Source organism: Gobius niger (assembly GCF_951799975.1).
Source record: "Gobius niger genome assembly, chromosome: 8".
NCBI lineage: Eukaryota > Metazoa > Chordata > Actinopteri > Gobiiformes > Gobiidae > Gobius > Gobius niger.
In genome coordinates this window covers 31,673,441-31,697,393 of record NC_136859.1, presented here as the reverse complement: position 1 = coordinate 31,697,393, position 23,953 = coordinate 31,673,441, and the positions used below count along the sequence as shown (strand labels likewise).

Genomic DNA, 23,953 nt, shown 5'->3' with positions numbered 1-23,953 from the left:
AAGTGCATGAAAGCGTGGATCAGTCGGGAGGGAGATTAAATCCGAAGCAAAACCTTCGCCAGCGTATTAGCCAAATTTCCATACAAACTTTCGAGATGGCCGCAGCTCTCGCTTACCCACCCCGTCCTCCCCCCCCCCCCCATTCCATTCATGAAATATTAGAAGGGACGTCTGTCTGTGTGCGCTGGAAAGCAAATGAGCGTAAAGAGACTGCAATCCCCGCGCTCTCCATCGACTGCGATACGTGATACAATACAGTGCAATCAATGAGCCCGGCGTTAGCGTAACTGAAGATGACAAACGGCGGCGGGCAAGACTTTCCCCTCGTGTCGGAGCGATTGCCGTAGACTCGGCGCTTTCAATTATTTCAAAACCCGTCACTATAGAGGTGATTCAAAATTGGAAAGACGTTGGAGAGTGTAAAAGATCAGGCGCGCTTGTGTTTAGTCTGACGCCTAAAGAGTGTGCGGGTGTGTGTTATGGAAATCCCAGGGTTTTTTCCAGGCCGTTATGAGGATTTTTAGCACACACAAATATAGTTAAGTTAAAGTCAGGTCTGTGTGAATGAGACGCACAAGTTTTGTCTCGTTCTTGGCTTTGGAAATGAAGCAGGTTTTCCAGCACTAGCGTTAGCATCATGGTTCGCATTCTCCTTTATTCGCCTGTTTTCTTTGTCTTTATGTGGTAGGATTGCGTCAATAATTCAGCATTAGTTTACCCCTTAACTCCCACCTGAACCAAGCACATTTTCTCCAGTTTGGCTTGACCCCAGTCCAAAAGCTTCTGGACAAAAGGTGTGAAAATAGTGACAAAACTGAGACGAAAACAATTATGAAAATGTGGCAAAAAAGTGAGAAAAGTTTGACAAAAAAGTGATGAAAAATTGGTGGAAAGGTGGCAAAAATGTGACAAAAATGACAAAAGAAATGACCAAAAAAACAAAAAATGGACAAAAAAGACAAAAATTAGACGAAAAAATGACAAAAAAATGACAAAAATTAGACGAAAAAATGACAAAAAAATGTAATATTGTTTTATCTTTCTGTGAAGCACTTTGGTCTTCCTTGTGTTGTTGTAAGGTGCTATATAAATAAACTTTGATTGATTGATTGAAAAAAATGACAAAAATGTGATAGAAAATTGACAAAAATTAGGCGAAAAAATGACCCCAAAAAATGACAAAAATTAGGCAAAAAAATGACCCCAAAAAATGACAAAAATGTGATAGAAAATTGACAAAAATTAGACGAAAAAAATGAAAAAAAAATGAAAAAATGTGATAGAAAATTGACAAAAAGTTGACAAAGAAATGACAAAAATGTGACAAAAAATGACCAAAAAAATGAGTTACAAAAATGAGTTGAATACCCAACAAAAAAATGATGGGAAAAAAATCTGACGTGAGGAAAAAGATCCTCTCGGTTCAGGCGGGAGTTAAGTGATTAAAGTAATTGTTTGGTAGAAGGTGAAAGAGTAGTTATTTTCCCCCTTTGTTTTCACTCTTCCAGGATCTGCTGGATTTTGACCTTATTTCGGGACACTTCTGTTTGTGGCTTTAAACTACATCTAATTGGTGATGCGTAAAGCGTTAGCATATTACAACCTGAATGAGAATCTTGCTTTTAAACGTAGCATTAATCATCTTTAGTTTTCCATTGTGGCGGCCTGGTGTAAAAGTCATTATCCAGACTCGGTGTTCTGCAAATTCTCCACTTTTGCTTCAAATCGACCCACCGCTAGTCCACCACAAAGCCACAAAATTTGATGTCGGGGGCGGAAGAAAAGAAAAAAAGAGCGTTATTCAAAGGCTTTCAGGACGGGGGTAAAAAAAAGTAGGCCATGCTCCTAATTCATTCCGATTCACCCTTGCATCCAGGAAGCACACCCTTGTCGAGTGCACTTCACCCAAAGAAAAATAGGTTAGCTCTCCTTCCCCCAAGCCCTTTGCCATGTCAATTTTTCACCTAACGGGTCTAGACGGCGACTGACGGTGGCCAATTAACCCTCGACCTGTCTGCCGTTAGGAGAGCACTGATGTTAGGCTCAGGTGTTCCGAACAGTCCTGTAAACAGTAAAAAAGGACATTATGATACTTTCTACAGCTCTTTTATATCTTTAGATCCAAGTTTAGATGCTGTTGGTCCTTGGACAGCCTTAAAGGAAGTGACTATATTTTAGCACAGGTATCGAAAAAGGTATCGTTCAAGTAATGGTATTGAAAACCAAGTATGGTTAAAGGGACTATACGGAGTTTATAAATGTTAAAATTGCAAATTTTCCTCCCCCTACATGTTCCAACAATGTCCTAATGTAGAATGAGCCCAGACCTGTTCACCACGAATGCCTCTATAATCCTGCCCTGTCACTCAAAAAGGTGTTACTTAGGGTCCGAAAGCACGATGCACGAGCTTAACCTGTTAACTCCCGCCTGAACCGAGAGGATCTTTTTCCTCACGTCATCAGATTTTTTTTTCCATCATTTTTTTGTTGGGTGTTTTGGGTCATTTTTGTACTTTTTTGTCATTTTTTTTGTCAAATTTTGTCAAATTTTTGTCATTTTTTTGTCACATTTTTGTCATTTTTTCGTCAATTTTTTGTCACATTTATAATTTTTTGTCACATTTTTGTCATTTTTTTGTCATTTTTTGTCACATTTTTATCACATTTTTGTCACATTTTGTCATTTTTTTTGTCTTTTTTATTGGTCAATTTTTTGTCATTTTTTCGTCAATTTTTTGTCAATTTCTTGTGACATTTTTGTGACACTTTTGCCACTTTTTCATAAATTTTTCGTCACTTTTTTGTCAATGTTTTCTCACTTTTTTGTCACATTTCCATCATTGTTTTCGTCTCAGTTTTGTTGCTATTTTCACAGCTTTTTTCCAGAAGCTTTTGGACTGGGGTAAAGCCAAACTGGAGAAAATGTGCTCGGTTCAGGTGGGAGTTAAGGGGTTAATATAGAAGGTGCAGTTACATGTATGACCTGAGGAGGCAGTAGTGAGTATAAAATGGCTAACTTGCATCTAGCTCCTCTTCGGTATCCAGCCCTACCCGGAGTAGTACTTCTCTTCCAATCTTCCTGGATTATGTGCCCTCCGCATTTTGAAAGTCCATAAAGCACCACTGGACCGGTTCAGTTCCTCCCGCTGGTGATAAAGTCTCCTTTCCATACTTTCAAATGATAATACTTGAAATATCACAGCCACACTTATGCACGAGGCGTCTACTTTGCAGATCGGTATCAAAGCGCCTCTACGTGAAGACATCTCAGATAACGGGATTGATCAGTCTAGCTTCTTCAGAATTAGAGATTTGAATAAATGTTTCCTCTTGAACATACCACTCCCAGAGATTTAGCGACCGTTAAAGAGCCGCGAATCCCGTCTCTATCAACCCCTCGTGCAGAGTGAGGGCAGGGATGTAGATTTTCTTAACGCAGTTGGTGTGCACTGGAAAAATTTGAACATTTCTCTTTGAGTTGAGAGCGAGTGCAGGTTATGCTAGCCATCTCCTAGCAACACCCGGCGCTGTCGTCGGGGTCTGAGGACGGATCATTACTGTATTACACATGCAGAGGAGTGCGGAGGGGACTCCAGGTTAATTAGGTGTAATTACTGCAAATGTACGTTGAGAAAGACTGATTGTGCACATGAAACCAGATTTCACTTAACGGTAGAAGCCTACATGGAGGAAAAAAGTTCTATCATAGCCTTTTTTTTTAAGTAGTTGTTTGTTTAGAGTAAGAAAAGGTGGTTATGGAGAAGAAAGGAACATCTGTCCAACTGTTAAAGGAACGGGCCACAGTTTTTCCATACTGAGATATGCTATAGGAACATACTAGGAGAGGCCGGATGCTAACAACATCTTTGGTCATCTTTGCGTGGCTGAGGGCACACAGTTCTTCCATACTGTGATATGTTCTTACCAGAGTTTAGACGAGTTGATACGTACCTGTCTTTGTCTTTGTGCCCGTGGAAGAGCGTGGTAGCTTCCAACTTCACCCCCCTTTGGAGCTATAGGAATACATTGGAAGAGGCTAGGGCTGCTCGATTATTGAAAAAATAATAATCACTTCATCAATCCATCAAAAAAGTGACAAAAATTCATCAAAAAAGTGACAAAAAAACAGCAAAAAAAGTGACAAAAATCCATCAAAAAAAGACGAAAATCCATCAAAAAAGTGACAAAAATCCATCAAAAAAGTGACAAAAAACAGCAAAAAAGTGACAAAAATCCATCAAAAAAAATGACAAAAATCCATCAAAAAAGTGACAAAAATCCATCAAAAAAATGACAAAAATCCATCAAAAAAGTGACAAAAATCCATCAAAAAAGTGACAAAAATCCATCAAAAAAAGACAAAAATCCATAAAAAAAATGACAAAAATCCATCAAAAAAAGACAAAAATCCATCAAAAAAGTGACAAAAATCCATCAAAAAAATTACAAAAATCCAGCAGAAAAAGACAAAAATCCCCAAATTAAAAAGTAGAAAAAAATTAATAAAAAAAAAAAAAAATGAAAAAAAAAAATATATAATCGATTTTTTGCGATTATGCTAATTTTGTAATCGTTTACTGTTGTAATCGAAATCGTAATCGAATTTCCATTAATTGAACAGCCCTAGAAGAGGCCAAATGCTAGCAACATCTTTGGTTGTTTTGCATGACTGAGGGCACGCACAAAGATCAGACAGGTACGCATCAACTCATCTAAGCTCAGGTAAGAATCCTGTTCCTTTAAGCACGGGGGTGGAGCAATCATCCTTTGGGGTTGTTTTGCAGGAAGTGGTACAGGGAGCGTTTCAGGGGCAGAACAAACAATTTGTTCAATGAAATTCCAACAAATTCTGGAGGAAATTAAAGACTATCTGTTGAAAGCTGAAGTTAATAAAGATGATGCCACGATGGACGACCTCAAGAGTTTGTCATTGAAGATCTGTGGATGAACCATCTCTTTCAGTTCAAGAAGACCTTTGTAAGGAAGAAAGGGTAAAAATCCTTCAAACCAGAATTGCTAGACTCTTGGCTACCTGGAAAAGGCTACGAGAATATCCAAACATTTGCTGTGGACTTTTCCCCCTTTTTCATTACTTTGAACATGTCAAAGATGAAACTTATGTTATATGTCATATCGGAATGCCTCATCTGTCTTCCTTTCCTTTATAAGAACGTACTTGTTGTAACTATTTCTCGTACAACTCACCCCGTTTCCATTAGTCGACTCTTTCAAAGCGTCCTCCTCCCCTTAAACAAGTTTGCGAAGCGTCGTCTGATGGGACGCCGGCGGATCGGGGACAGAAAGAAAGGTGCCCTTGTCCTACGGAGTTAAACTGGGTCCCAGGCTGCGCGAGTACAGTCAGGACGCTCCAGCTCTGGCCCACATTCTATATATAGAGGTCCTTCTTTTTGATTGAGTTGGAACAGGGTGAAATGGGTCGGACGCGTTGAGATCAGTGGACAAACCGAAGCCCTTGCACCCACATTTTTTTCTTCTTCATAAACTCTCCCCAAGTCCCGAAACGACCTCCGCCTGGTTATGGATGCATGACAATTTTCTGCTTATGAAAAATGGATGGATATAAACTGCATCGGCGGCGGTGAGGAACTGTCCGTGTGGGCGCGCCCGGGTTGGGAAGGGTTGGAATAGTTGGAAATTTGACCCGTAACTGGATGTAATAGCGACGCATCGGCAGGAGGAGTTTTTAAGCCGGCATGAAATGTGAAGTGGCGCAGCTTTGGCGTCCCCGAAATCACCTTGAATGTTGGGACTTTGAGAGTTGGTGAGCCGTTAATTTGTTATAGTGTCGTTGCCTCGTCAAAAAACATACCTGGAGGAGTTATTTTTATTAATCAGAAATTCAGATTCAGAAAACTTTACTGATCCCAAAGGGCAGTTCATTTGGAGTAAACCTCACTACACGCTAACAACTTAAGTAAATCAAGCAGTAGAAGTGCAAAGGCCAGTGTTTAATCATTCATTTAACCTCTTACCACCCGCCTAAACTGAATGCATTCTCTCTGTGGCTATAAGGCCAGTCTAACGCCTCATTTGAAAGCTAAGACCCACAAAACGGATATTATTCCTCACGCTGTTGCCGTCACTTTTTTCAATCACTTCTTTTTCACAGTATCACTTTTTGGGTTCATCTTCTTTGCCACTTTTTTGTCAATTATTTGTAGCTTCTTTGTTAATTTTTTGTCACTTTTATATCACTTTTTGGTCATTTTTATGTCACTTTTTTGTCACTTTTTTAATCACTTTTTTGTCATTTTTATGTCAGTTTTTTGTCAGTTTTTTTTATCACTTTTTGGTCATTTTTATGTCCGTTTTTTGTCACTTTTTTGTCACTTTTATATCACTTTTTTGTCAGTTATTTGTAGCTTCTTTGTTCATTTTTTTATTCCACTTTTATATCACGTTTTGGTCATTTTTATGTCAGTTTTTTGTCACTTTTATATCACTTTTTGGCCACTTTTATGTCAGTTTTTTGTCCGTTTTTTATCACTTTTTGGCCACTTTTGTGAGGATTTTTTACATTTTACATCCTCGTTACGTTCATATTTTTCTCGCTATTTTGACGCTTTTTTCTCCCCAAGAAGAAGAGAAAATGCGACCGGTTCAGGTGGGAGTTAAGAGGTTAAAGGGAAAGTTCATTTTGAGTTAAGTTTTTCAGAAAACAATCTTTGCATTTGGGAGATCAACATTCTTCTAAACTCTGGAGAATGAGAGTAAAGTCGACCATGTTCTGAAAATATGGTCAGAAATGTGGTCAGTATTCTCAAGGCAGGGGGTACTCGGAGTTAAAATAAATGGCTCAATGGGTTCACGAGGCAAAAAAGGTGGGGAACCGCTGCTCTTTGCTAGCGGTTAGCATGAAGCTAATGTTAGCATCATGGTTAGCATTCTCCGTTTTTTATGTATTTATGAGCTGTTGAACTACTTTTGCTCTTCTCCGTGTCTTTATTTGGTAAAAAAATAATAATAATAACAATCAGCATTTGTTAAAGAGGGGGTATTCTGCTTTTTTCAGTCCCATAGCACCAGTCTATATCACACTACAATGATGACCAAACCTTCTGTTGGTCTGTAAATGCAGTAAATGAGAATAACTGCCTTGTATAAAACTGCTCTCTCAAAATGGCTGTAGTGAATGTCTTGAAGTAGGCCTCTGTCTCTTTAAGAACCTCTGAGCCTTTCAGACACGCCCCCAACACACACTGTCTGTGGCATCAGTGGGGAGGGGGTTCTGCTGAGGAGCAGTGGTCGGTTACTCGGCTGGTGACGAAAGCTCGGAGGCGTCTCCAGGAGGTGGGGGCGTTCCTAGGAGGACTCAGGCAAACCTGTCCCTAAAATGGCCGCCATCAGAGTTTTTACAGATTACTCAGAAATACGTGAATGTGCCAAGGCAACACTTCAGCCATGTTTTTAATGAGGGAGTGACATAATAACATGATGGAAAGCTTGAAAAAGTTGATTTTGCATAATACCCCACCTGTCCACCGGGGGCCGCTATTGCTGTCTTCATCTCATATCTGAACTCGGAGCACTCTGATCATCTCCGACATGTTGTAAATACCAGTTCGAGTGACATTCCAAAACATTTTTTTTGTAGTTAGAGGTAAAAAATGTTCCAAATGTTCCAATTTTTCCTCACGCAGCCTTCTCTCGTTTACAGATTTGAAATTTGAAAACTGTAACGCAGGCGGTTTCCAGCAACATGCCCACATTTTCCAGCTTGTACTCACTATTTAGCCCATCTCTTGATAAATGAACCCCCTAAATGCATTGTGCGCACATCCTTTGAGGGTCCTTTAAGTCGACCTTCATGTGAAAACGTGTGTGAATGGCTTGTACCAGGCTTAAACGGCACTGCTGCTGATCACTAACTCCTCACTCTGTGCTCCTCTATTTTTCTTTTTTTTTTCCCGCGTGACTCCCAACACCCTTCACCGATCTCCCCGTTTCTCTAACCCCGCCTCTTCCTCCGCTCTCTTCTGCCCCCTGCAGTCCACGGTGCCGCAGCCCACCTTCTCCATGCCAGTCACCGTGCCAGTGTCCAATCAGAACGCCCTGCAGTTCAGCAACAACCCCGGGGGGGCGCTCATCACCACCGCCTCCTTCGTCAGCTCCGCCCTCACAGACCCGCGCCTCCTGTCGCCGCAGCAGTCGGCGCTGCAGAGGAACGCGGTGTCGCCCGGGCTGCCACAGCGGCCGGCCAGCGCAGGTAAGACTGGGGGGGGGTCGCCGGGGGGGACGGGCTTCACGCTTTGGTTTGTGATGAACAACTATGTGAGAGTAATCGAGTCTGGGGGGATGTGCTGGATTTTATTTCATGTTTGACCTCTTACCCCCACCTGAACCGGGCAAGTTTTCACCAGTTTGGCTTCACCTCAATCTAAAAGCTTCTTGAAAATAAGCGTTTAAATAGCGACAAAAATGAGATTGAACATACAACAAAGGAAGAGCCACAAAAAAGGCACAAAAAAAAGCAACAAAAGAGTGACAAAACCACAAACACACGATTACAAAGTGATGAAAAGGCAACAAGAAACCGACAAAGAAGCAAAAGAAGAGCAGCAAAAACGTGCCGGAAAATCAACAATAACACAATTAAAAAGTGTCAAAAACAAGACTATAAAGTAACAATAACATGACGAAATCACAACAAAAAAGCAACAAAAAAATGCTTGGAAAAAAAGCAATGAAGAAAAAATGACAAAAACGACCAAAAAAATGACGAAAAAGAGACGAAAACATGACAAAAACACAGCAACAATGCAACAAAAAAGTCACAATCAGTTTTGCAGGCCTTAGCTTTCAAATGAGGCGTTACATTGGCCTGTTGGGTGTAAGCTCCAGTCGAGAAGCTTTTAGATTTGGGTAAAGCCAAACTGGAGAAAATGCACTTGGTTTAAGGTTGGTTGAGGACAGGAAGTACTTGTCCAGGAAGAGATCCTCAGATCAAATATCCACAGTGCTGCTGCCTCTGAGCAAAAGGGTCTCGACGTGAGGCCACAGAGCTGATCACAGATGGGAAACTCTCAGATCAATTTCCCCTCACTTAATATTTATTCATCAGTCATAAATTAAATAAATACATTTATGAATTACACAAATGATAGAAACGTAATAAATAGCCAAACTTGATACTAAAGTTAAATACATCAGCTAATTAAAACAATATGAGGATGTACATGTGACTAACCATTATTTGAAAAGGAGTAAAATAGAAATAAATGCTTCATCCTTGAGTTCTGCACTTTTTAAAAGAAGCCACATTTTGAACCGCTCTGATAACACACTGCTCCTTTAGAGCTGTGTGAGGTGAAAACAATTATTATTGTTTATTATTTATTGGGTCGGACATATGAGACTCTTATTTATAATTATATAACATGTATGACTATGGAAAATGAACTGAGCAAAAGATATATAAATAATAAATACTGGCAGGGAATCTTGTTTGTAGGAAGATCTGAAACATTTCTAAAGTTATGTCCTAAGTACTCGGGCGTTTCGACACAACCAACACAGCGTGTTCGTCTGGAGCTCTGCTTTACTAGTGCAGTGAAAGACATGAATATACTGAAAGCACCAAGATGGCGACGCTCATGATGCTCTCTGTGCACCGAGACGTCCGTGCAGTTGATTACAATAACCACGTAACGTGTCTGCTCACGCATGTAAACAGTGGTTCAAATGTTTCAGAAAATGGAATATTGAACTTACCCGAAATATCTACGGCATGTGAACGTAGTCAGTGTCACAGCGAATGTAATGAAAGCTATAGGTGCTCCTACCAAATACTAGAGCGTGTGACCTTTCTATTGCAGCAACCTTTTTTTTTCTCGAGTGGGTGGATGGATGGGAGGATGTGTACAGTATATATATACAGTATGTAATAATTATATTTTGACAGACAACCTTGAAAGTTTTTTGAAGAAAGCACTTGTGTAGTGGCATTGTTCATCCAGTGACTTCTGAATCATTTTGTAACTTGTGAAAGACTAAAAGTAAATATGAAATAATCCAATGCTCCAAATGTTATTGAATCCAACAACATCAGTGGACTTAAGAGATGAACGAAAAACCAAGGTATTCCTCCCACATCATTATCCTCTATTTACATTTTCTATAAAGCCTTTATGGTGCTGGTTAAAATCTTTAAAACATATTACTAGTTTCTTCCACACGTATTGGCTCAAACAAGCCTTTGTAAAGGACAAAGGACAAAAAAATAACTTCATGGTATTGACTTCCTGAGCACTTTGTGCCTTATTTTTCACTGTTGTTTCATTTGGAACAACAAAGAAGAAGTGACTCAGTCTAAGGCGAGCCTCGAGCTTTGTCTGATCAGATGATCATAAGAGAAAGGACTAGTGCAGAAACAGACCAGGTTCTGTTCATTGTTGTATTTAAACAGTTATTGGCCATTATTTTTATGGACTGAAGGGTTCCAGCATGTGCAGGGGAGGCTTCAAGGAAAAAAGGTTCAGAGCAGTTAATGTTAGCGCTGAAATCAGACCGAATCCACTGATGACACATGAGCTTCAGAAATACTAACAAAGTTTACAGATTACAAGGTGCTGAGGGGCCGTAAGGAGCACACACATTGAGAGCGGACGAGGGAGACGGTCTAAATGCGGATACAACATTGTAAAAGCTACATAAAGTCAGTTCAGCATAATGCAGCCCCTATGAAACTTGAAACTTAATGAACTCTCCAACAAACAAGCCTCATTTTTCCTCCTTTATCCTGGCGCACACAGACCGTGGACGTACAGCACTTGTTACACTCTCCTTCCATCTCCGTGATTGTTTGTCATGTAATTTGCGTGTGTTGATTACTCTGTCGAGCTCTAACTTAATTTGCGCCCCCCCTTCCGTGAAAGCAGTTGTCATGGCGACCCGGTTCCTTTAAAGAACCGCGAGCCACACTCCTGGAGGTGTGATAGACTTTATTTTCTCCAAACAGCCCCGGTTTATGAAGCCGCCGCAAAAACAAATACCTTTACAGTTCCAAAATGACACGCTGGCAACCGCGCGCCGCTGTATAATGTCAGAAACGCTGGATTATTTGGACGCGGGTTCACTTCATATGTGCGCGCCGCTGTTTCGAAGCTTCCAAACAATCCGTCACTCTCCCGCTAAAAGGATTTGTGGCCCGTTTTTTGCTTCTCAGACGAGGTTAGTTATCAAGCCTCGTTCCGAGAAGCGTAATCGCGTTGTATGTCGAGATCAGGTGATGTAACACGCGACAAATGCATTAGAGCGGCTTTCATAACACGCCTCTCCAAGGTACCACGCTTTCACGTAAATACTGAGTGTTTCTTTCGTTCTGGAAGAGGCGGAGTTGAGTAGAGTAAGGGTGAAGACTGTTGTTTTAGTCTTATTCTAGTCATTTCTACATCTGATTATAGTATATAGTTTTAGTCCCGTTTCAGTCGATTCAAACTCAAAAGGTTTTGGTCTGGTTTTAGTCAGTTTCAGTAAAAGAATAAAAAATCATCTAGGTCAGAGGTGCCCAAATTTTTTGTCTCCGAGGGCCAAAATGAAAACGTGGCAGTGGGTCGTTGGCCAAACACGGCGATGTCAAACGTGAAACACATATAACTGCAAATAATTATAGTAACTTTTATTTTTATTTATTTTTATTTTTGCACTTCATTCTATCTATGCAAATAACATGCTACATTAAAACAAATATTAACTATGGCAAAAGCCTAGTTTTAGCAATATAGTGTAAATTGTTAACAACACCACCTGCATCTACACTACCTATAGTGACTTACCTCATTCATTTGTTAAGTCGAAGTAAATGCCATATTAGATTATTTTTAACGTCAGTTCAGCGTACATTATTTCATAGGTCAATGTTTAACATGCACCTTTCTTGATGTCAACGTTTGCAATAAAAATTGGAAAATGGTAAGGTTGATGCTACAACGCTCTGTGATTTTATGCCTGTCACATTATCGTCGCCATCGTTGATGAAAACACCACTGGCTGACGAGTTTTTGGATGAAAATGGGATGGCAAGTGATTAAAATCAAAATCCAGATTCAGAAAACACATTAAAACACATCCGGACACATACGTTGTTTTTCATTAGTGGTATCCTCTACCATGTGGGTGCTGCTTGTGGCCAACTGTGCGGTGTGTTATAAACCTAAGACACTGTCAAATCCAGACTCTTTAATGCAAAACCTTGAATTAACTTCCCTTTGAAAATGTTGCAAGGTTGAAATAAGACCACTGGACTCCCAGTTTTGTAAGTCTTTTTTCCACGGCATTGAAAGACTATCCCCTTCTTTTTTCTAGAGCTTGTGCATCTCTTCAGTAGTTTTCCACATTGTAAAGTAAATCAACTAAGCACAGCCGAGTATGATGCACTCCTTTCCGTCCTCCTCCACAATCTCGGCTTCACTCTAACAATGCTGCGATACGAACAACATGAACAAACCTGTAGCTCTCAAAGTGGAGAGACTGCCAGACGAAAGGGGACTTGGAGCAATAACAGTATCCTTGCGAAAGGAAAAGAGTATTTTTGTGTGCGTTACCATGAAGTGCAGAGCACTGCTCCTCGGCGGTGACGCAGTGGGCTGGAGGAGCGCAGTGAAATGTCATGTGCTGCTGGAACAAACAGTGGAGGAACAGCCAGTGCTAAGCTAATGCGATTGATGTGTAAAAAGACTCTGCTGTGTTTCTCATTAAAGTTATTGCGAAGAAACGCTGGGCTGATGTTTGAGATGCGATGATTACTTTGCTGATAAACTGTCGGTTAGAATCTGCGAATGGAAAAGATGACGGCAGTGAAGTCTGGGAAAGTGTTAAAGCGTGTAAAGCCACAGCACTTCTTGTTTTGATAGATTTCTGGGGTTCGCTGCAGTTGGTCAGGTCAATGTTCAGCAAAGAATGAGCTCAGCTGAACCTGAACATCCTGAATTACCAAGTTCAATGGATTTCTTCTTCCCTGATGGAACAAGATGACAAAGCCAGGGTTCATCGGGCGAAAGAGGGGTTCAGTGAACATGAGATGGATTGGTCGCAAAAAGAGTCCAGATTAAGACCTGGATTGAGAATCTTTGGGATGTGCTGGAGAAGGCTTCACACAGTGTGCAAGGGCAATGTGTTTTTTTTACAATATTGGCAATAAGTCCTCCCACAACATCCTAGACCTCAGGGGGAAACTAGTTTGTACACCTATTTTATGCATTTTATTATTGCTTTTAATTTTGAATCATAAGAGACTTGTTTAAACCCAGTTTTATTTTAGAATCTGCTGATTTTTGACAAGCTCCTTCTTAAGTACCTACTAAACATGAATGGCCTGAATGATTCAGCCCTATTCCCCTCATACAGCGCCCCCTGCTGTCACTGTTCAACACTGACACGTTTAGAAGAAGCATACACTGAATTAGAGACCAGACATTTAAAAAAAATTGGTTTGGTGCATATCGGTTGAACTTTACTAGATCTTTTTCTATGATATATAAGCCTTTACTATAGTAATAATAAATGATTAACTCTCAACCCCCACCAGACACTTTCCCCAGTTTGGCATTACCCAAATTTCAAAGCTTCTTGAAAACAGCGCCAAAATAGCGAAAGCGAGAATGAAAACACAACAAAAACATGCGACAAAACCGCGACAACAACGCAACAAAAAAGTTACAATCACTTTTCTTACAATGAGGCATTACACTGTCGCTCTTCAGTCAAGAAGCTTTTAGATTTGGGTAAAGCCGAACTGGAGACAATGCGCTCGGTTAAAGGGACTAGATGCAAGTTGGCCATTTTATACACACTACTGCCACCTCAGGTCATACGTGTAACTGCAGCTTCTATATTAAGCTCGTGCATGACGGCACTTCAGACCTGAAGTAACACCGTTTTGAGTGACAGTGCAGGATTTTAGAGGCAGTTGTGGTGAACAGGTCTGAGCTCATTCTACACATTAGGACATTGAGGAACATGTAGGGGGAGGAAAATACTTAATTGTAACAATTTTAAACTCCGTATTGTCCCTTTTAAGGTAAGAGGTTAACTAAAGGCTATATGAGAGATAGAAAAAATCTAACTTCAAATTAAATTACTTAACCTCTAACCACCCGCCTAAACCAAATGCATTCTGTCCTCTTTGGCTATTATATATGTAACACCTCATTAAAAAGCTAAGACCCACAAAACTGATCTTTTTCTTCGCATTGTTGCTGTGTTGAGTCACCTTTTGTATTTTTTTTTGTCACATTTTTGTCACTTTTTGGTTGAGCTTTTTGTCACTTTTTGTTGAATTTTTGTCAATTTTTTTTTCTTAATTTTTGTCACATTTTTGTTGAATTTTTGTCAATTTTTTTTTCTTAATTTTTGTCACATTTCTGTTGAGTTTTTGTCACATTTTAGTTGAATTTTTGTCACATTTTTGTTGAATTTTTGTCACATTTTTGTTGAATTTTTGTCAATTTTTTTTTCTTAATTTTTGTCACATTTTTGTTGAATTTTTGTCACATTTTTGTTGAATTTTTGTCACATTTTTGTTGAATTTTTGTCACATTTTTGTTGAATTTTTGTCACATTTTTGTTGAATTTTTGTCACATTTTTGTTTTCTTCTCATTTTTTGTGGCCATTTTGGTGTTTTTTCCCAATAAGCTTTTTGATTAGGGTAAAGCCAAACTGGAGAAAATGGGATCCGTTCAGGCGGGAAAATATCGGACCCCAAAAGTCCAAATATCAAGTGTCGGTTTAAATGACTTCAGTTTTTGTGCGGTTTTCACTCATTAAGACTCTCCTGAACGGACCAGAATACTTTGCTTGTTTGATGTCAGACTGAAAAAAGAAAGTATAACTTCCGATAGGACATGAGCAATTTTCTTACCTAATCGGCAGGTGAATCAACCTGAAATGAAAACAAAGTGTGTCAAATCGAGTCAGAAACATTTCAGAGCAAGTGCAATAATCTTTATGTGTCAAAACAGTTCAATTTGAGACATTTGAACCAATGTGTGGTCACACTCTCCCATCATCAATACAAGACCTGGGTGAAAAATGAATGCGAGACTGGATCATTTGGCATCGCAGAAGCTTATTGCGGTATTCAACGCTAAAGCTCTTTTATATCTGTCGCAGCAAAATATAATAATAAGCTCGTCTTTAGTCATACAACGGTTCCAATTCTGATCTTTGAGCTGCCCAGTGTGCACCCATCTTAAGGCCGATCCCTAAACCACATGCACTGAGAACGAAATTAACCTTTATTTAAAATACGATTTCGTTCTTGAAGCCATGCAATTTACCGAAGCTCTAAAGCACCTTTTTAATGAAGCCGAATTAAAGTTTGCTCTTAACACTGTGAAGTGGCTGTGGCACCTCTTTAATCATGCACTTGATTTAATTTCTCGAGTGCCGCTGCAAACTCGAGTGCCTGTCGAGAATATTTCTTAATTCCGGATTTTTTTACGGTGCTTCCGTGTGTTTGCAGGTGCACTGCTGGGGGGAGATCTGGGCAACTCAAACGGAGCCTGTCCCAGTCCAGTCCGTAAGTAAACGCTTCTTCATTTCACTTTGATTTAAGAATAAAGTTTGAAGCTGAAGCGACTTCATAGATGATGTTGAGAGAGTTTGGTGATTCTGCTGCTTCGGGGGTATTGGGTGGAGCAGAGAGGTTGTATCCTCACTTTTTGAGTCCAAGTCAACCTCGAGTGACTTGGGACTTGTCCGAGACTTTTGAATTTGACTTTCCAAAACAGCTTCCTTGTCCGTCTCCCTAAACACTAACACTCGATGAGAAGTCTGTCCGAAACAGACCAAGTAGAAAAGAGAAGAGCTAGTTAATTACTGCTACATTGATAAGCAAAACAAGCTTGTATGCTATATTAATATCATTATTTTAAGTTTTAATATTCCCTCAACTATGGACCAGGCGCTCTGTGGCCTCAATAACGTTTGAATTGAATTGACAATGGCTGGTTGCAGCTCTAAGCAGGAGACATGCGAGAAGAGATGGGAAAATGATTGAAAACAGACTGCGGTCTCGGTTGCTACGTAACGAGCAATGAGTTATGTCTGTAGATTATAAATGGAAAACAATTTAGAGTTAGCCACATAGCGCATGGATGAACCCGCGACAACTTTGTAAACGGTAATCAACTGCCACAATAGAGAACATTAGCTTGTGGCGCATTACATGGACGTTTCTGTTAGCATTTGTAGCACTACAGGCTACATGCTAAGTTTGTAAATGCTATTTTTACTCCGGATAAGTCGCTCAACTTTTTTTTTGTCCCTGACTTCAAATGTTATTTTTGTTTTCGTGCTTCTCTGGTAAATATAGCTCCGCTGCGTCACCGGCATTTCATAGTACGACAAGTTTTAGAAACGGCGAAGTGTGATATAGTGTAGCAGTAGAAGCGACGTGTGTGTCACAGTCACATGTAAACCAGTGCAGAGAGAGAGATAAACTGGGGGAAGGGGGCGTCTGAAAGCACCTGTTGATCGGCGACAGCTGAGGGCCGCAGCCTCTAAAGCGCTCCTCACAACAGAAATGCTTTTAGGCCGGGGGAGAGGACACTGAGGTGAAAATGGAGATGGACACCAAAGTATCACTGCCGCGCTCTGGAAGCTCTGTGTGTGCGATTGAGAGCAATGAGACGCTAGGATGTTTTCTCAGACGGTGTATAAAGGAGACCATTTTTCTTTGCATTCTCAAACAGGGAGGAAGTTGAATTTAAAGGGACATATCATGCTGGTCACCATGTTGTAACGTTCCTTTGTCAAAAACATCTGTGGAGGTGTACTTCCCTTCGTTCGTTTACTGAGGTCATGTCCTCTGAGCCAATAGTACGCCATTTTGGAGCTTATGTATTTCGTTGTGTAATAAGTGGGGATGCACCGGTCTGATCTTGTAGCGGATTTCAGAGCCGATCTTACAAAACGTGCATGATCGGGCATAGCTTCTAAATATCCGATGCTGAATTGGTACTTGTTTTAGCTGTCAGCATTTTAAAGACATAACTTTCACCAGCTTAATCTCAGTGAATATGGGCAGTACAGTATCTCCTTTTGAAGCCCTTGACCCTTTACCTCGCTGAAAACATAACTCCACAAAACATCATTTTGATCATTGTGTAAAATACCGCAGCTAGCAGCAGAATGCTAATGCTAGCATCAACTAAACAAGATTGAGACTGAAACTGTGGGTGACATAAGTAACGAAATAATATCAGCCACAGTTGAAGGTCTCCATGTTTTTCATTTGGTTTATGAAAATCTGTTGACTGATGTAAGATCAGGTCACTTTGTTGTTTATATTAATGTAACTTAAAAGCCTGTGTGATGATGTCAATGATGTTTAGTGCACAAGAGTCCCATTACAGCAGAATGTGTTCCCATTACAGTTTAATAAGAGAAAATTGATTGCAAAGAGGACCATTTGCTTTTTCATTCAGAGAAAGCCACTGAAAAGTGTCTCTTAGTATTGGTTGGATCAGTAGATACTCAATCCCCAAGTATTGTTATCGGAAGTTTTAAAAAAGTGGAATCGTTGAGTCTCTAATGATAATAAGATAAAATCCTTTTTTTTTTTGTGATCAATTCTTTTTATTGAAGTGTTACATTACATTGGCATTTTGCACTTTTTTGCATGTGTTACACTTTCATTTTATAGCCCTTTCTTTTTTACCCACATCCCCATTTCCCTTATGATGGGCAGAGAGGCTCAAAACTGCGTAAAAAGCAGTCCCCCAAAAATAAAAAAAATAGACAAATAAATTTAAAAAAAGACAAAAAAATAAATAAAACAGAAAATAAAACAGAAAAAAATAAAACCCTGTCCAGGTTGACATATATAAGTGAAGCAAAATGTATAGTTGAGCAATACAAGGTGCTAATTTCCTCCATCAAAGACATCCACAGAAATAGCAGTATACATATGGCTATGTACAATACATCGAACAATTCACATAGTACATATAATTATGTAATGAACTTTCTGCAACACATAGTACATCAACACATGTTCATTGTAGCACTGTAGTTTATAACGTGAAATCTAATCCAGTTTGGATGTATTTAATAAATTGGACCAGCATGAGATATTTTCAGTTTTAAGATAAGATAAAATCCTGATCTGATTTTCATTATTACCGGACCCGTTCTGAGCAGTTCTGCATTCAAAGTGTGTTCATCCATTGATTTGCTAGCACGCTATTAGCTGAAAACAAAAGCCTGTATTGTCTTTGTCCCTCTCCCATGCCCATCTGCCGAGGGCACTCCGAGTCCAATCGTAAGCCTGACCAACATAGTCCTCTAAGCAGCATCTTTTCCATACGTGGACATTATTTTAGTAGTACTTGTGCTTTAAAGCTAAATCTAACACGTGTCCAGGGATGTTTACTGTCAGCTGCCGTTTGAAGACACAGCGAAGGGATTCATTTCCATGTTTGCGACACAAGACCTGTACTGTGTGTGTACGTGTGTGTGTGTGTGTGTGTGTGTGTGTGCGTGTATGTGTATGTGTGTGTGTGTGTGTGTGTGTGTGTGTGTCCATGCTGTCCCTCTCAGCTGTTCCCCCTCGTCTGCCCTCAGCCTGCCGCCCCGCCCTGACATTAACTCACCCCTCACCGCCTCACCCCCTCTCCTGTATCCAACTGTCCCTGTTGGCACGGGCTCCTCCTCAGAGGTGACTTTGACGCAGGCCAGAGCGCCATGCATAAGCCCTATCATACGCCACACATCTCCAGAGAAAGTTCCTGTTGACCCGATAAAGGCAGACTATTATCTTTGGAGATGTGCCCAGCCTCATCAAAACAATGCTAGGTGTGATTGAAGATGTTTTTCTTTCATTAAACTGTCTGCTCGGTGTTAAATAGAAAGCCTTCATGACCTTTTTGTCTGGTGGAGACGGTTTTCATTTATTTGCAACTCAGCGTCTTCGTAATAGACTTCTCTGGGTAAAATCGACACACACAAATGCCTTTTACGACTGCGTTTGAAATATTCTCGGAAAACTTGTGAAAACGTTGTAAATTATTAATCGAGAAAAACTGTCATTAAAAATACATTATCCAATATTCCTAGCAACAAAGCTATGGGGTTTGGGTTTTTTGTGTAATGTTTCTAATACTCAAATACTGTCTTTTATATTATGTATGATCTGATTTCATCCATCCATCCATTTTCTTCCACATTTCCGTTTCCGGGTCGTGGGGGCAGCTGTTGGAGCTGGCTCCTCCTGCAGGTGGTGGGTTCACGGGAGGACGGCCTCACGATTCTCAGGCCTGTTGGTCTCTCATAAGGGGCTTCTGACCCGCTCTTTGTCTGACCCGTCACCGAGGACCTGTTTGCCCTGGAAGACCCTACCAGGGGCACCAAGCCCCCGACAACAGAGCTCCCAGGATCATTCGGGCACTCAAACCCCTCCACCACGTTAAGGTGGCGGTTCTAGGAGGGGCATGTTCTGATTTACTTTGTATTTTTTTCTAAATACTTTTATTGTTTTTTGGTAATAATCTCAAACACATCTTTATCACAGACGTATGCTTTGTTGGTTAGATCTCAAACAGCTGAAACAAAATATCCGGTAGTGCTGAAAGATATATTGTTTTCATGTCGATATCAAGATATGAGCATTAAAGATATTAATATCAAAAAGCCACGATATATCGTTATCGTGTTGCTATCAAGATATGAACATTCAAAACATAAAAACCGAAAAAGCAAGGTATAAACGATATAGATTTTCATCAATAAAACCGCACTCTTTTTTATTATGTTTCTATTTTTCTGAAAAAATGCTTGGTTTTCACCGAACCCGTAGTTATATATCGTATCGTATCGACATAGAGATATCTGGCATGAATATCGACATATGAATGTTTGTCCATATCGTTCAGCCCTAGTATCCGGTAGCTTCATTTCCTGGGTTTTCAAACAAACTAACTCTAAGCTCCACCTCTTGCTTTCCTTTTGCTACATAGCTGTTTCAATGATGAGAAAAAAAAACGGTGTGGCTGTGTTAAAGCCATGGCGACTGCTTTTACTCCACGGTGGAAAGATTAGGTGCTAAGAATAGCATCTGGGGAAGATTCAAAGATTACTCAAAGCTGTGCTAGTAGCTCCAAACACAGCTCCAGGAGTGATTTTTGTGAATATTGACTGGAAACGATCTGAAGTTGCTCCAGAAGGCCCTGGTTGTTTTCCTCCGGAGGTTTGCTGTGTCTTGTGCTGTTGCTTTGATGGATGTTGCGTCTCGCTCCGCACCGCCGCTGTAACAGGATCCTCACTCCCTCGTACATCCCTGTGGCGGCGTCCTGCTGGACTTTCATCAGATCAGATGACCCACCTCTTTCTCTCTCTCCTCTCTCTTTTTGTTTCCCGTGCGCTCTCTTCTCTCGCTCTGCGCACTGGCACTGGTCCACAGTCTCCTGATTTACGGCGCTCATATCTCCCAGCCGTCGCCGCGCGCCGCTCTTCATCTTCTCGCGCGTTTGCTTTACCTCCCCCCGGTGATGGACTCTCAGGGAAAACCTAAGAGAGAATCTGGTTACACAGACTTTATTACTCTTACTTATCCCAGCTTTGTTTCTTTATTATAGATCGGCCCACCTCTCGCTCACATATAACGATAAACTGTTTAAATGAATGTGCTACGATGTGTTTTGTCGTACAGTACGAGCTTCATCGTTTGTTTGAGAGGTTTACGGTCATTTACCCCATAACCAGGATTAGGGTTGCATTTTCGATGTTGTGAATTTTCCGAAGAATTGGGAATTAACGGGAAAATACATTTGACTATCTATCACAGCGGAGATGAAAAGAAATCATCATCTAGTATGTGACTGACCCCAGGGTTTGAAGAGGACAGTGTTTTAGGTGTTTTAGGTTGTGACTGGTAGAAAGAAGAGCTTTTGGAAATAGAACAGACTCATTCTGTGTTTGTTTCTAGGCTCACTGAGTTGCCTTGTGCTCGAAATGCGCGGTATAAATAAAGTTGCCTTGCCTTGTTTCTATCTTGTGTATATTCATCAAGGGTGTGTAGTTTTACAATTATGTTATTGTTTTAAAAGTCTATAGTTTATGTTTGTTCTGTTAAATGCAGCTCTGTTTCAGACACAGGCCCCGCCCACTCCTCGTTCAATTCTAAATTCAAAGAGGCAGGGATGGGAGGGAGTTCAGCTTCCTGATAACCTGGTGTATGGAACTGTTCTTCAGTCGACTGGAACTGGCCCGTAGATTCCGCAGTCTCCTCCCTGAAGGCATTACCTTGAAGAGACTGTGGGATGGGTGTGTAGGTTCCCTGTTGAGTCTGACGGTTTTGTGGGTGAGAAAGTCATACATGCCCTTAATGGGGGGAGAGGGGCTCATGCAGTAATGATCTGAGTTAGAGACAGGTTTGCCGTTTGCCCCACCACTTATTACGGAGAGTATTAAAGGGATATTTCAGGATTTTTGACATAGGGCCAAGTTTCCTAGAGATGTTTTTTTTTGTAATTCATGCAGTTCTTATGTTTGAAGAGATTCGTGGCGCTAAGCTAGTGGTAAATGGTAAATGGTCTCAACTTATATAGTGCTTTTCCACCTACAGTAGGCACTCAAAGCGCTCAAAGTGCAAGGCTAGTGCAAGGCGCATTTCTACGATATCAGCTAGCCTGCATTAAAAACAGTCTGACACACTCCACAGTGCAACTGAGGCAAATCTCTTATAACACCAGACTAACCATATAAATCTGTGTCAATATTGTAACCATTTTGCATTTAAAATAACTTATATTTGAGCAGCATCAGCTTCGTGGTTGTATAAGCTACGCAGCGGCGGAGTGATCTGCTAGAAAATAGTCCCTCAAAATGCGATCATTCATGTGATGCAAGGTCAGTTATATTCCAAATATTATTCTATGGACACAGACATTTATATGGTTAGTCTGGTGTTATAAGTGATTTGCCTCAGGTGCTCTGTGGAGCGGGTCACACTGTTTTTAATGCAGGCTAGCTGATACCATAGAAATGCACTAGCCTAGCACTAGCCTAGCGCCACGTAACTGTTCAAATATAAGAACTGCATGAATTACAAAAAAAAATATCTCCAGAAATCAGCAACACTCTGGATAACTAGGAAATGAGACCCTATGTCAAAAATCCTGAAACATCCCTTTAAGCAAAATGTAGGTTTAGGGAAGTTATGACATGTTTTGACCTGACGATGGTCCTCACACAATGGATTCAACTTATCCAGTATGGGTAGGGGGTGTGACATCACTCAAATGCATGTTTTATGGTTCAGAAACATAATGAGTGGGTAATTCTTCTTTTATCAACAAAAAAAATCATGTTTATTTAAGCATTTTGACAGTTTTTCCTTTTTGAAAATCCACAAATTTCCGAGCTAAAGTTCCCATGGCAAGTTTCCGCAAAATTTATCAGGAATTTTCCGCCCCTTTGCAAACCTTACGAGGATAGAGATCACCAAACTTTTCAGCTCAGTTCATCACGGGAACTTCTGAAGTAAAAGCTTCTGGTTTGAGATCTGGGAGAACTTTGAAAAGCAATATTCACCTTTACAAGAGCCTCCAGATTTAAACCGAAGTCTATAAAGGACCTACACCAAGTCTAGACTCGGACACACTCGGAAACGTCAATAAAGTTGACAAATACAAACTCGCAAACCAAAAAGGTCACACTTTCTAGTATTTGGTTGTACCGCCGTCAGTGAAGTACTAAATAAATCGTAGTTCAGTAAGTAAATATCTAAAAGAAGAGGCACTCGCTCCACAATTTGAGAACCGCTGTACTATTTACAGGGAGTGGCGTCTCGTTTGTCATCCACATCACTCTCATTCAAGCCCTGTTCCTCTGGCCAACAACCCCCACCACCTTATCCTCCTCTCGTCCCCTATATTTGTCTGGGCTTATCCTCCGTACTGTTCTGTCTGTCCTCCCCCCCTCCCCTCGGCTCCCGGTGGCCTCCCTCCCCGTTCTCAGCTGTTGTCCTGGGACTCGGGATACGGAATGTCACCATTGACGTCACGCCGCATTCCTGCCATTCCCACACCCGGCCCTGCAATCAGAAACGCCGTACGCACTCGTTTTCACTGGCCAGAGCAGGGGACGAAAAGATATCCGACTTTAAATGTCCCGTATTTTGCAGAAGGAGCTCTCTTTTTTTCACTTTTAACCGCAATATCACGAGGTTTGCTTCTGAAAAACACAGCCGTTCTTGTTCCTTCGCCAAACAGAGTCCAAACCTACTCAAATTCCTTAACTTAAGCAATTTTTTTACTCATTTAATTGTCATTTCTGGGTGCGCCGCGCTTACTGACCACTTCCAAAATAAAAACGGGATTCCCTTTACAGCCCACTCACTTCCTATTCATATCTGTGGCATAAAATAGCTCGTCTATGTTTAACTTGCCTCAGATTTGCGTCCGAGGTTACCCGTGCAGTATTACAGGATATACCACCGAAGCGCTGCCCCGCCGGACTGTTTTGGAGCTATATTTAGTGCCGAGGGAAATCCATACGAGCGCATCAACAATAACAATGTACATGTGAGTTATTTTGCAAGAATAAACGAGGCGGAGCTGAATTTCAACCAGTTTTTTTTTACAGAACAAAAAAAGTAGTTCATAAAGCGCTGCGCCTTTTCTTTTTGTTGTGGAAACCAGCACAAACGGAGCTGATGCCCGTCCGGTCCAGCTGAACTGGAGACTGCTCAGTCAGCGTGACTTCATATGAAACTGTAAGAGCAAACACGGGCCTACAAGTACTTGAAGGCTAATTATGAAAAGAGCCCACAGTCATGTAGGACATTTAGGGCCCGGTTTATAGAAAGTATAAAAGTGGTGCGAAAAGCCAGTGCAGTTCAGATTTTTGTTTCTCATAAACGCTAAAAGGCCTCAGCGCAATCTCATTTATGTTTTTTCAGATTTGTGCCACTAATAATACACACAGTTTGTA

General features: G+C 40.7%; 1 protein-coding gene across 8 annotated transcripts in view; it reads left to right on the top strand.

Moving 5' to 3' along the window:
* mef2d (myocyte enhancer factor 2d) overlaps nt 1-23,953 on the top strand; it is a 275,105-nt gene that overhangs the window by 211,230 nt on the left and 39,922 nt on the right. For 7 of the 8 annotated variants that reach the window (XM_079561919.1, XM_079561923.1, XM_079561921.1 and 4 more), the window contains exons 6-7: nt 8,011-8,227; nt 15,483-15,539. In XM_079561919.1, coding sequence (XP_079418045.1) covers nt 8,011-8,227; nt 15,483-15,539 — 274 coding nt within the window. The remainder of the gene's footprint in view (nt 1-8,010; nt 8,228-15,482; nt 15,540-23,953) is intronic. The other variant, XM_079561925.1, reaches the window with a different exon arrangement.